Source organism: Oncorhynchus mykiss, chromosome 16, assembly GCF_057628025.1.
Source record: "Oncorhynchus mykiss isolate SJ-2025 chromosome 16, ASM5762802v1, whole genome shotgun sequence".
Classification (NCBI taxonomy): Eukaryota; Metazoa; Chordata; class Actinopteri; order Salmoniformes; family Salmonidae; genus Oncorhynchus; species Oncorhynchus mykiss.
In genome coordinates, this window is record NC_143037.1 from 12,677,035 (window position 1) to 12,690,562 (window position 13,528).

Genomic DNA, 13,528 nt, shown 5'->3' on the forward strand with positions numbered 1-13,528 from the left:
GGGTGCACAGGGCAGTGGAATTAGCATTCCCGAGCACTCGGCTGCCATGTCCTTGCAGTAACAGATTGATTAAAACACTGAGACCAAGCTCGCTTGTCTGGGAAGGCTTCTGAGAGCCGTTCCACCCATGCTGTTAAATGATGGATCCGTCGTGCATACGAACGATACCCAGTCAGTCAGTGCCTCAATATCTGTTTCCCCTCTCCAGCACTACCATGGAGAAATCCACAAGGATGTGTGTCTCTCAGTGTTTTGTGTTCCAATACATATTTGGTCGGAGTATGTCTATTTGAGTTCTTTCAGTTGGCTCTGTGGCCACTGAATGTGTTATGCCACCCACTCTGCAAGACACTCTTCCTGCCAGTCAAATTACATCTACAACAACCGCTACCCACCCAATGATGTCAAATGATCATCTTCTCCTCTACCACTTATGTCTTGCCTAGAGGCTTTGTGCTGTGTTATGAAGTTGTGAGCTAGTAGAGGTTTTTATAATGCTAGCTCCTCTGAGTGGCACAGTGCATCGCACCGGAAACTCAGAGAAGGAAACAACATTTGGACATTTTCTCTCCCCACCACCACATCCTGCTGGAGCAGTGGAGGAGCCCGCAGCGCTATCCTGTCAAGACTTTGAAGTGTGGTGTTGCTAAGTACTATGAACATAAAGAAACACTAAAAGGATGTTTCTCGATTCTGGTTTTCGCTAGCACTCACTGCTGTGTTTACCTGTGGGCTTTTTTAGATGCTTCTGTCGTCGTATTTTGGCGGGGAAAGAAGTACAACTCTAAAAGTTAATGGGGAGAGCTTTGAACACGGATGTTATTTTATTTCCTGCTCAACTGAGGATCAAGGTGCTTTTCTTTCTGTTTGACGCTTGTTACATGCTCTTCTGTTTTTGAAGTTGCTGTTACTCTCAGTTAATTTGTGTGAGCGGTTGTGTTCTATGTGGAAGTTGACAGTCAGATACAACTTCACGCACACACACACACACACACACACGCGCGCATACACGCACGCATGCACACACACACTGTCACACTCGCACGCATGCACACACACACACACACACACACACACACACACTTTACCTAATGAGATAAACAATAATGGTATGCAATCACAATTGGAGTTATAAGAGCATTGTAGTCTTTATTACTGTACGTTGTTGTTAAGACAATGGGCTTTGTTTAGTCATTGTGATGAATTAATATCGGTAAAGCCTGTGTAAACAGCTTTCAATAAGGGTATTGCTCTCAATCTTTCATCTTTTGACCACTGGTCCCTTATCTTCCTTTTCTGTCCTGTGACTGTCAGGGACTGTCCCATTGGTTTCTGCATTGACAGAACATGTCAGGGATATATTGGTTGTGGAGTTCTCTACTGCATACACGTGTGTCCTGAGGTTTTCGATCATTTCTCTCTCTCTCTCTCGCTCTTGCTCTCACTTCCCTTCTCTATAGATGGTGGCTTCTGATGGAGTTCAGGAGAGTACTCCAGTGGCCATTAATATCACAGTGATCGATGCCAATGACAACACACCGACCTTTCCGAACACCTCCTACAGTGTCAATGTTTACACAGATATGCAGCCTGGAGAAACAATATTACAGGTAATCAATATGCTGTACTCACTCGCTGTTTTCCCAAACCATCCACTTACTTAGAGTAATAGCATTAGTAAACCTGGAGTTATTGTGGTAGCAGACTGTTTGGTTCAGCTCTCAGCAGGCTGCTGCCATAGGCTGTTCCCCTCTGGCATTGGGAGGATTGTGGGTCATTTGTTAGAACCCCTGTTTCACAGTCAGAGCATGAGCCCAGTCCAGTCAGTCACTCTGATACTTAAAGGAAGCAAAAGACTGCCAGAAAAGGTCAAATTTCGGCAGTTTAATCTCTGTTTTCCCATCGGAGGACTTTCTCTCATAGCAAGCCCGGTTAGGCTGGTTAGCCCGGTTAGCCCGGTTAGGCTGGTTAGCCCGGTTAGGCTGGTTAGCCTGGTTAGCCCGGTTAGGCTGGTTAGCCCGGTTAGCCTGGTTAGGCTGGTTAGCCCGGTTAGCCTGGTTAGGCTGGTTAGCCCGGTTAGGCTGGTTAGCCCGGTTAGGCTGGTTAGCCCAGTTAGGCTGGTTAGCCCGGTTAGGCCGGTTAGGCTGGTTAGGCTGGTTAGCCCGGTTAGGCTGGTTAGCCCGGTTAGCCCGGTTAGGCTGGTTAGCCCGGTTAGGCTGGTTAGCCCGGTTAGGCTGGTTAGGCTGGTTAGGCTGGTTAGCCCGGTTAGGCTGGTTAGCCCAGTTAGGCTGGTTAGCCCGGTTAGGCTGGTTAGCCCGGTTAGGCTGGTTAGCCCGGTTAGGCCGGTTAGGCTGGTTAGCCTGGTTAGGCTGGTTAGCCCGGTTAGGCTGGTTAGGCTGGTTAGCCCAGTTAGGCTGGTTAGCCCGGTTAGGCCGGTTAGGCTGGTTAGGCTGGTTAGCCCGGTTAGGCTGGTTAGCCCGGTTAGCCCGGTTAGGCTGGTTAGCCCGGTTAGCCCGGTTAGGCTGGTTAGCCCGGTTAGGCTGGTTAGGCTGGTTAGCCCGGTTAGGCTGGTTAGGCTGGTTAGCCCGGTTAGGCTGGTTAGGCTGGTTAGCCCGGTTAGGCTGGTTAGGCTGGTTAGCCCGGTTAGGCTGGTTAGGCTGGTTAGCCCGGTTAGGCTGGTTAGCCCGGTTAGCCCGGTTAGGCTGGTTAGGCTGGTTAGGCTGGTTAGCCCGGTTAGGCTGGTTAGCCCAGTTAGGCTGGTTAGCCCGGTTAGGCTGGTTAGCCTGGTTAGGCTGGTTAGCCCGGTTAGGCCGGTTAGGCTGGTTAGCCTGGTTAGGCTGGTTAGCCCGGTTAGGCTGGTTAGGCTTGTTAGGCCGGTTAGGCTGGTTAGGCCGGTTAGGCTGGTTAGCCCGGTTAGGCTGGTTAGCCCTGTTAGGCCGGTTAGGCTGGTTAGGCCGGTTGCCCCGTTAGGCTGGTTAGTCCGGTTAGGCTGGTTGGCCCGGTTATGCTGGTTGGCCCGGTTAGGCTGGTTAGACTGGTTGGCCCGGTTAGGCTGGTTAGCCCGGTTAGGCTGGTAAGGCTGGTTAGCCCAGTTAGGCTGGTTAGGCCGGTTAGCCCGGTTAGGCTGGTGGTGCCTGGTTAGGCTGGTTAGCCCGGTTAGGCTGGTTAGCCTGGTTAGGCTGGTTAGCCCGGTTAGGCTGGTTAGGCTGGTTAGCCCGGTTAGGCTGGTTAGGCTGGTTAGCCCAGTTAGGCTGGTTAGCCCGGTTAGGCTGGTTAGCCCAGTAAGGCTGGTTAGCCCAGTTAGGCTGGTTAGGCCGGTTAGCCCGGTTAGGCTTGTTAGGCCTGGTTAGCCCAGTTAGGCCGGTTAGGCTGGTTAGCCCGGTTAGGGTGGTTAGCCTGATTAGGCTGGTTAGCCCGGTTAGGCTGGTTAGGCTTCAGGAACACGTTAATAATGGCAGGTATCTTGCCTATGCTGCTCTGTACCATCACTCATTCATATATATATATCCTTATGTACATATTCTTTATCCCCTTACACTGTGTACAAGACAGTAGTTTTGGAATTGTTAGTTAGATTACTTGTTATTACTGCATTGTCGGAACTAGAAGCACAAGAATTTCGCTACACTCGCATTAACATCTGCTAACCATGTGTATGCGACAAATAACATTTGATTTGCTTTGATTTGAGGTATTAGTTTCTTTGTCGGTTGAATGTCTGTTGATGAGGTGCTTGTGACTGCATTGTCTCATTAGTCAGTCATCTTTGAGTTACAGTATGTAAAGTCTCAGAATGACGTATGGGGAGAATAACACTATACATGCTCTTAGTCACACACTATAGCGTTCTACTACGTAAACACATGAATGTTTAGAGATTTCTATCAAAGTGTGGCCACTTTTCTACACGTTGAATATGAAGTATGTTATAATTGGATTATGCGAATGTTAAAAGGTATTTCTGCATTTGATTATGATATCAGTTTCTACTTCCTTATTTCAAAATCACTGACTGTATTTGCCATAAATGTTTAATAATCCCCCAACGCAAGATATTTAATTATGCATTTGATATGTGTAGAATATATCAGCGAGGAATCAAACTTTTCCGTATTCCTTGAAATGTGGGGAAAATATTGGGATAGATGGCCTTCCCCTAGTGAAGTCCCTGAGCTTAGGACACCAGAGGACACTGTCGAGTGAGAGACTTCCTCTCTTGTCTCCCTTTCAGCTGACGGCTCTGGATGCTGACGGGGGTCCCAATGGGCTTGTGACCTACAAGATCCTGGCGGGGGATCAAGGACACTTCATCATCAATAACCGCTCGGGAGTGATCACCGTGGTGCCTGGCGTCTCCCTGGCCGTGGGACGTTCCTACACACTGACCGTGGAGGCTGTGGATAGTGGTCCGGGGTCCCAGAGGAGGTGAGGCTAATAGGGAGCCCCAGGGAGCCCCGAGGGGTGGGAGGCTGGAGGGGAGGATGGGTAGGGCTGGGGGTGGGAAGCCCCAAGGGGTGGGAGGCTGGAGGGGAGGATGGGTAGGGCTGGGGGTGGGAAGCCCCGAGGGGTGGGAGGCTGGAGGGGAGGATGGGTAGGGCTGGGGGTGGGGAGAACGAGCAGGGGAGCTTGAGGATGGAAAGGTGGAGTAGGGCAGTGGAGGCTGGGAACTGGCGTGGCCAATAAAAAGGCTGAGAGACGCAGAGGACAAGTCACTTTCCATTCCGTCTGCAGCAGTCACAGACTCTCTCTCTCTCTCTCTCTCTCTCTCTCTCTCTCTCTCTCTCTCTCTCTCTGTCTCTGTCTCTGTCTCTGTCTCTGTCTCTGTCTCTGTCTCTGTCTCTCTCTCTGTCTCTGTCTCTCTCTCTGTCTCTCTCTCTGTCTCTCTCTCTGTCTCTGTCTCTGTTAAATCTATAGTGTTCTGCAGGGTAACACAATTGTGCTAGGAAAATATCCCTGGAACAATGTGCCGGTAGATGTTACTGGCCCATCTGGCACCCAAAGCGGAAACTAGAGGCTTTTCATAATGATTTGCAATGCCTACCATCCAACTCAATTCAATCTGTGTTGCCTTTTTGCCCTCTGTAAAGCTTGGTGGCCACAGGATCAATATAGCTCAACAGGCTGAAATATAAAGAGAAATGTAGTGAATTTGGCAGTGGCTACTGGCTCAGTTCTATCTGAAGAGGAAAACATTAGGGCTGGGGGGTCTCTTTGGCAGCAGTTTTGGGAATTTCGTCTTTCATCGAATATGCCAGGTAAAAGTTTTGCCGCACAAAGATCCTTGTAAGCCTTTGTCTTGAGTCAAGGACAAACACGCAAGATAAGACTAGGGGTGTGAATACGTATGTGAATACGTATCCAACGACTGGGAACCATGTAATAATCTGGGGCCTCGTTTATCAATCATGCGTAGGAACAAATCGGTGCGTCAACCATGTGTAGGATCATTTCCACGCAAAGTGTGATATTTATCAACATGAACGTTGAGAGTGTGCGTACATTTACACACAGCCATGACCATGAGTGTGCACAGTGCCAAGCGGTGGGATAAGGGAACTGCTTGTCAAGCGTAGAATAGAGAAAATATATGTTGAAATTGTGAGAGTAATAATTCAAGTATTTGTAAGATTTTAGTGTATTTCCATTGTGAATTCATGCAACATATCTTGACAGGCATATACTTCTATCACATCAGTAAATATGTTATGAGAATAATCCATACAAAGTACAGTAATCTGTTAAATTAAAGGCACGTATGAAAATGAAACCATTGTTGGAATACTATAAACGACTGAGATAATGGGAAAGGGAATGAGAGATCTTGCTCTGTTGGGAGATTTGTCACACACTGCATTTCGCAGAGAGCACATTTCTAGAGACAGGTTGTAACGTTCGTCATCTTCCTCTAATGAGGAGTAAAAGAGCACGTTTCTAGAGACAGGTTGTAACGTTCGTCGTCTTCCTCTGATGAGGAGTAAGAGAGCACGTTTCTAGAGACAGGTTGTAACGTTCGTCGTCTTCCTCTGATGAGGAGTTAGAGAGCACGTTTCTAGAGACAGGTTGTAACGTTCGTCGTCTTCCTCTGATGAGGAGTAAGTTCCTAGATGGCCAGACTTCTTCATTGCACAAGGGAATAACCTCACCCAAATTCCAAAGACTGGTGACATCCAGTGGAAGTGGTAGGAACTGAAAACACGTTCCTAAGAAATATTGTTTGCCAATGAGAACTCAATGAACAGACAGAGACCTCAAAAAATATATATCTTAACGGTTAGTCCTCGGGGTTTTGCCTGCTACATATGTTCTGTTATACTCACAGACATGATTCAAACAGTTTTAGAAAGTTCAGAGTGTTTTCTATCCAAATCTACTAATAATTTGCATATCTTATATTCTTGGCATGAGTAGCAGGAAGTTGAAATTGGGCACGCTATTTATCCAAAAGTGAAAATGCTGCCCCCTATACCTTAAGAAGTTAATGTTGCAGCCCCTATCATCGCCAAGCCTATCTCTGACCTTTATAACCTGTCTCTCCTCTCTGGGGAGGTTCCCATTGCTTGGAAGGCAGCAACAGTGCATCCTTTATTTAAATGGGGAGATCAAGCTGATCCTAACTGTTATAAGCCTATTTCTATTTTTCCCTGTTTATGAAAAGTGTTGGTAAAACTTGTCAATAATCAACTGACTGGCTGTCTTGATGTCTATAGTATTCTCTCTGGTATGCAATCTGGTTTCTGCTCAGGTCACTGCAACCTTTAAGGTCCTCATTGGTGTAACCATTGCCCTTGATTATAAGCAATGTTGTGCTGCTTTTTTTAATTGACTTGGTCAAAGCTTTTGATACAGTAGACCATTCCATTCTTGTGGGCCTGTTAAGGAGTGTTGGTGTCTCTGAGAGGTCTTTGGCCTGGTTTGTTAACTACCTCTCTCAGAGTGCAGTGTATAAAGTCAGAATATCTGTTGTCTCAGTCACTGCCTGTCACCAAGGGAGTACCCCAAAGCTCGATCCTCGGCCCCACGCTCTTCTCAATTTACATCAACAACATAGCTCAGGCAGTAGGAACCTCTCTCATACTGTCTTAAACTCAGCTGGCCCCTCCCCATATTTTGTGTTTAACACGCTACAACAAAGCTTTCTTAGTGTCCAACAAGCTTTCTCTGCCCTTAACCTTGTTCTCAACACGTCCAAAACAAAGGTCATGTGGTTTTGGTAAAAAGAATGCCCCTCTCCCCACCGGTGTGATTACTACCTCTGAGGGTTTAGAGTTTGAGGTAGTCACCTCATACAAGTACGTGGGAGTATGGCTAGACGGTATACTGTCCTTCTCTCAGCACATATCAAACCTGCAGGCTAAAGTTAAATCTAGACTTGGTTTCCCCTATCTTAATCGCACCTCCTTCACCCCAGCTGCCAAACTAACTCTGATTCAGATTACCTTCCTACCCATGCTAGAGTACGGAAACATAATTTATAGATCGGCAGGTAAGAGTGCTCTCGAGTGCCTAGATGTTCTTTACCATTTGGCCATCAGATTTGCCACCAATGCTCCTTATAGGACACATCACTGCACTTTATACTCCTCTGTAAACTGGTAATCTCTGTATACACGTCGCAAGACCCACTTGTTGATGCTTATTTATAAAACCCTCTTAGGCCTCACTTCCCCCATCTGAGATATTAACTGCAGCCCTCATCCTCCATATACAACACCCGTTCTGCCAGTCACATTCTGTTAAAGGTCCCAAAAGCACACACATCTCTGGGTAGCTCCTCTTTTCAGTTTGCTGCAGCTAGTTTTTCTTTTTTTCTTTTACCTTTATTTAACTAGGCAAGTCAGTTAAGAACAAATTCTTACTTTCAATGACGGCCTAGGAACAGTAGGTTATCTCAATCTCTTCATTCAAGGACTCAATTATGGACACTCTTACTGACAGTTGTGGCAGCTTTGCATGATGTGTTATTGTCTCTACCTTCTTGCCCTTTGTGCTGTTGTCCGTGCCCAATAATGTTTGTACCATGTTTTGTGCTGCTACCGTGTTGTCCTGCTGCCATGTTGAGTTGCCACCATGATGTTGTCATGTTGTGTTGCTACCATGTTGTGTTGTCATATGTTGCTGCCTTGCTATGTTGTTGTCTTAGGTCTCTCTTTATGTAATGTTGTGTTGTCTCTCTTGTCTTGTCGTGTTTTGTCCTAGATTTTTATTAGATTTTTAAGTCTTTTACCTTTTGGTAGGCCGTCATTGTAAATAAGAATTTGTTCATAACTGACTTGCCTAGTTAAATAAAGGTTCAATCAAATTAAAATAAAATGTAAAAATAATGCATAAAAGACGCTGCTGAATGTGGTGGTAAGGAGGCCAGTTGGTATACACAACTCGTTCATTCTGCAGAACAGCAATGTTGGCCTACACGCCTACAGGATGGAGCTGTTGAGGATGGATGGCTTATTTTGGAGTGTTGCCTACTCAAGTATATTTGCCAGTGCTAAAGCAGCTTGGATGGTCCTAATGGTCCTCTCTTTGTAGCTAATGTTTTATTTTTACTGGTCAAGCCACAACTGAGCAGCCAAATAAAACCTTTTGGTTGTCCTCCTTCTCTGACACCATCACCTGTATTTTGGTCTCGGAAAAGTTGTTTGTTTTTGGGGATTTTTCGATTTTTGGGTTGCGACTTCGTATTTCATGGTATGGCGTTGTTTATTCCTCACAGGCTTTACTGGGTGATTTTGGCCATTGACAGTGCCTTGCGAAAGTATTCGGCCCCCTTGAACTTTGCGACCTTTTGCCACATTTCAGGCTTCAAACATAAAGATATAAAACTGTATTTTTTTGTGAAGAATCAACAACAAGTGGGACACAATCATGAAGTAGAACGACATTTATTGGATATTTCAAACTTTTTTAACAAATCAAAAACTGAAAAATTGGGCGTGCAAAATTATTCAGCCCCCTTAAGTTAATACTTTGTAGCGCCACCTTTTGCTGCGATTACAGCTGTAAGTCGCTTGGGGTATGTCTCTATCAGTTTTGCACATCGAGAGACTGAATTTTTTTCCCATTCCTCCTTGCAAAACAGCTCGAGCTCAGTGAGGTTGGATGGAGAGCATTTGTGAACAGCAGTTTTCAGCTCTTTCCACAGATTCTCGATTGGATTCAGGTCTGGACTTTGACTTGGCCATTCTAACACCTGGATATGTTTATTTTTGAACCATTCCACTGTAGATTTTGCTTTATGTTTTGGATCATTGTCTTGTTGGAAGACAAATCTCCGTCCCAGTCTCAGGTCTTTTGCAGACTTCCAGAATGGTCCTGTATTTGGCTCCATCCATCTTCCCATCAATTTTAACCATCTTCGCTGTCCGTGCTGAAGAAAAGCAGGCCCAAACCATGATGCTGCCACCACCATGTTTGACAGTGGGGATGGTGTGTTCAGCTGTGTTGCTTTTACGCCAAACATAACGTTTTGCATTGTTGCCAAAAAGTTCAATTTTGGTTTCATCTGACCAGAGCACCTTCTTCCACATGTTTGGTGTGTCTCCCAGGTGGCTTATGGCAAACTTTAAACAACACTTTTTATGGATATCTTTAAGAAATTGCTTTCTTCTTGCCACTCTTCCATAAAGGCCAGATTTGTGCAATATACGACTGATTGTTGTCCTATGGACAGAGTCTCCCACCTCAGCTGTAGATCTCTGCAGTTCATCCAGAGTGATCATGGGCCTCTTGGCTGCATCTCTGATCAGTCTTCTCCTTGTATGAGCTGAAAGTTTAGAGGGACGGCCAGGTCTTGGTAGATTTGCAGTGGTCTGATACTCCTTCCATTTCAATATTATCGCTTGCACAGTGCTCCTTGGGATGTTTAAAGCTTGGGAAATCTTTTTGTATCCAAATCCGGCTTTAAACTTCTTCACAACAGTATCTCGGACCTGCCTGGTGTGTTCCTTGTTCTTCATGATGCTCTCTGCGCTTTTAACGGACCTCTGAGACTATCACAGTGCAGGTGCATTTATACGGAGACTTGATTACACACAGGTGGATTGTATTTATCATCATTAGTCATTTAGGTCAACATTGGATCATTCAGAGATCCTCACTGAACTTCTGGAGAGAGTTTGCTGCACTGAAAGTAAAGGGGCTGAATAATTTTGCACGCCCAATTTTTCAGTTTTTGATTTGTTAAAAAAGTTTGAAATATCCAATAAATGTCGTTCCACTTCATGATTGTGTCCCACTTGTTGTTGATTCTTCACAAAAAAAGACAGTTTTATATCTTTATGTTTGAAGCCTGAAATGTGGCAAAAGGTCGCAAAGTTCAAGGGGGCCAAATACTTTCGCAAGGCACTGTATGTTTCGTTGGGGGTGTTTTGAAATGCAAAATAGCCAAAGTCGTGCACGAGCACTGAGGCTGAGAACAATAGGTGTTTATCAACGGTTATCTCCTACCTGTGTGCGTTTGACGCTCGTATGATTGTTTGATAAGTTGCTACTTATATTTACAGGGTTCTGTGTGGAGCATGTCCAGGATCAAAACCGTTTGATTCATGTTTATAGTGGCTTTATGAATAAAGCAGCCAGGATTGCCCCGGTGGAAAAAAGTCTTCAAATAACCAGTCTTAAAGGTCTCTCATGTCTCTCTAAAATTGACTTGCTGTAATCATTCAATTATGTTTATTCTGTTCAGGCCCGACTCAGACACTTGGAGCTTAGTGTTCTGTACACAACTGTGATTTCACTGACCAGGGATTCAGTCTCTAGTGAAGTACTGTACCTTGCTCAAGGTTAGAGGTTGTTTATTTCGGTTTTGATGTACCATTGGATTGATTCTCTCTAAATGCTGCAGGATACAGATTATACCAGATACTGGGAGAGGTTGTATCTAAAAACTAATTTACAGCTGAAATATGTCAAGGGGGAAATCGCGCCACAGTTCGCCACTGCACCTTGGTTATTTATTTTGTTTGGTGGATGAAACGGAGGAGAAGAGCATCCAGCATTGTGGTGAAAGAAAATAGCAGTGTATATAGTGCTGTTCTTTAGGTCAGAGTGGAAAACAAAATGCTGTTCGTTGTTTGAAGCAACTTCTTTATTGTTTATTGTAATGTTATTGTAATATTGCAACGGATGTGGCAATTGCACCGACTACGGATTTCAGCTTTAAGTTGGCTAACCTTAACTCTTGCCCAACCTACGTACAGTACCTCCTAGCTTTTTAATCGACAATCATATAGATTTTCAACCCCCCCCCCCCCAATAAACACTGACAACAGAACCCTACATCCCACACAGAAATTCTCATAATGTAAACAAAACCCGCCTACAGTTTCTGTTTTTCAGAAGCTCTTTGTGGAAAGTTGATAAAAGTGCTTTTTTATTGTTAAAATTAAAACCAACACATTTCAGCCCTCAGCCTTCATCAGGGTTGTTTTTCCACCCAGAATGAATTTCTCCCCATCCTTATCTCCCGTCGCAGGAGCTCCATCACCACCGTGTACATTGAGGTGCTCCCCCCCAACAACCAGAGCCCCCCGCGCTTTCCCCGCTTTCTCTACAGCCTGGAGGTCAGCGAGGCCATGAGGATCGGAGCCACACTCCTCAGCCTGCAGGTGAGCCCTGGGACTTCACAATGCCACACTGTTCTGTAGCAAACACTGAGCATACTGTACCCTGATCTGTACCCTGATCTGTAGCCTGATCTGTAGCCATAGTTTGGTGGCAGTGGTGGGATCTGCTTCAGAATCTTACCTGACTATCATTGTCAGGCCACAAGGGTAGCCTAGTGGTTAGAGCGTTGGACTAGTAACCGGAAGGTTGCAAGTTCAAACCCCTGAGCTGACAAGGTACAAACCTGTCGTTCTGCCCCTGAACAGGCAGTTAACCCACTGTTCCTAGGCCGTCATTGTAAATAATAATTTGTTCTTAACTGACTTGCCTAGTTAAATAAAGGTAAAATAAAAAAATAAAAAATAAAAAAAATACAGCTGAATAGCTCCTAACAATGGCCCCTATTCAGTCTGTATGAGAAGGGACTGAGACAGTTACTAATGTTACAGATTAGTCTGTATGAGAAGGGACTGAGACAGTTACTAATGTTACAGATTAGTCTGTATGAGAAGGGACTGAGACAGTTACTAATGTTACAGATTAGTCTGTTTCAGAAGGGACTGAGACAGTTACTAATGTTACAGATTAGTCTGTTTCAGAAGGGACTGAGACAGTTACTAATGTTACAGATTAGTCTGTTTCAGAAGGGACTGAGACAGTTACTAATGTTACAGATTAGTCTGTTTCAGAAGGGACTGAGACAGTTACTAATGTTACAGATTAGTCTGTATGAGAAGGGACTGAGACAGTTACTAATGTTACAGATTAGTCTGTATGAGAAGAGACTGAGACAGTTACTAATGTTACAGATTAGTCTGTATGAGAAGGGACTGAGACAGTTACTAATGTTACAGATTAGTCTGTATGAGAAGGGACTGAGACAGTTACTAATGTTACAGATTAGTCTGTATGAGAAGGGATGGTCAAGCTGTTTATGTAGACCTCTTAGACTGTACACACAAAGAAAATAATGCTTCCTCAAGGGTTCTTTGGGAAGGCTGATGGTTCTATGTGGAACCATAATGGCTCAATGAACCCTTTGAGCTCTTCAATGGGTCTGTACAGATCACTGTTTTTTTTGTTGCTCTTTTAGTCATAACTAAAGTGTAGGGGAGGTGGCTCATTAGAATATTTTGGGGCGTGGTTTGCGCACAGCTCTTTTTGTACAACCGTGAGTGAGAGTGTCATTACAGTTTATGTAATCTGTTGTGTTATGATGTTACATGTTATGTAAGATTATGGCCTTTATTAGTGTTTTGTGAAAGATTTATGTTTGGCCATTGAGAATGGTTATTAAATCAGTCAGTGTTTCTCATTTCCCTCCTCTATTACAGACATAGCTCACTAGATTCAACTTGTTAATTAACACAATAATAACACCTATGGAAGTTTAACAATATAATATGGCTGACCAGAATTAAATCCACTGGAAAATTGGCTCGTTGGAATATTTTGGGGCGTTATTTGCGCACAGCTCTTTTTGTACGACTGTGAGTGAGAAAAAAAACTGTATGGTTCTACAAAAGGATCTCCAAAAAACCTTTCAGATTGTGAAAGATTCTTTATAGAACCATTCTCCATAAAGGTTCCATAAAGAACCATAAAAAAGGGTTCTATGTAGCCCCAAAAAGGGTTGCAACCATAGTGGCACCCTTTTTTGGTGCTCTATCTTTTTGAATGGTTCTTTATAGAACCTTAGGAAATGGTTCTTTATAACACCATACAGGTTCCATTTAGAACCTTATGAGAATGGTTCTTTATAGCACCAAATAAAGGTTTTACTTTGGTAAAAAAAAATTGTGTACCAAACTATTGTTTGTAATGCGTCAAGTAGAAATGGACTGGACACTGTGTGAAGTAATTTAGTCATTGTGAAATTGAGTTTGATTTTGAATTTGAGTTCTCGCCACATTACATTTATGGACTG

At 44.4% G+C, this 13,528-nt stretch overlaps 1 protein-coding gene across 4 annotated transcripts in view; it reads left to right on the forward strand.

Annotated features, from left to right (window-relative positions):
• LOC110492834 (protocadherin-15-like) overlaps positions 1–13,528 on the forward strand; it is a 303,674-nt gene that overhangs the window by 173,413 nt on the left and 116,733 nt on the right. For all 4 annotated transcript variants that reach the window (XM_090201917.1, XM_090201916.1, XM_036946203.2 and 1 more), the window contains 3 exons: positions 1,461–1,610; positions 4,232–4,425; positions 11,471–11,603. In XM_090201917.1, the coding sequence (XP_090058043.1) occupies positions 1,461–1,610; positions 4,232–4,425; positions 11,471–11,603 (477 nt within the window). The remainder of the gene's footprint in view (positions 1–1,460; positions 1,611–4,231; positions 4,426–11,470; positions 11,604–13,528) is intronic.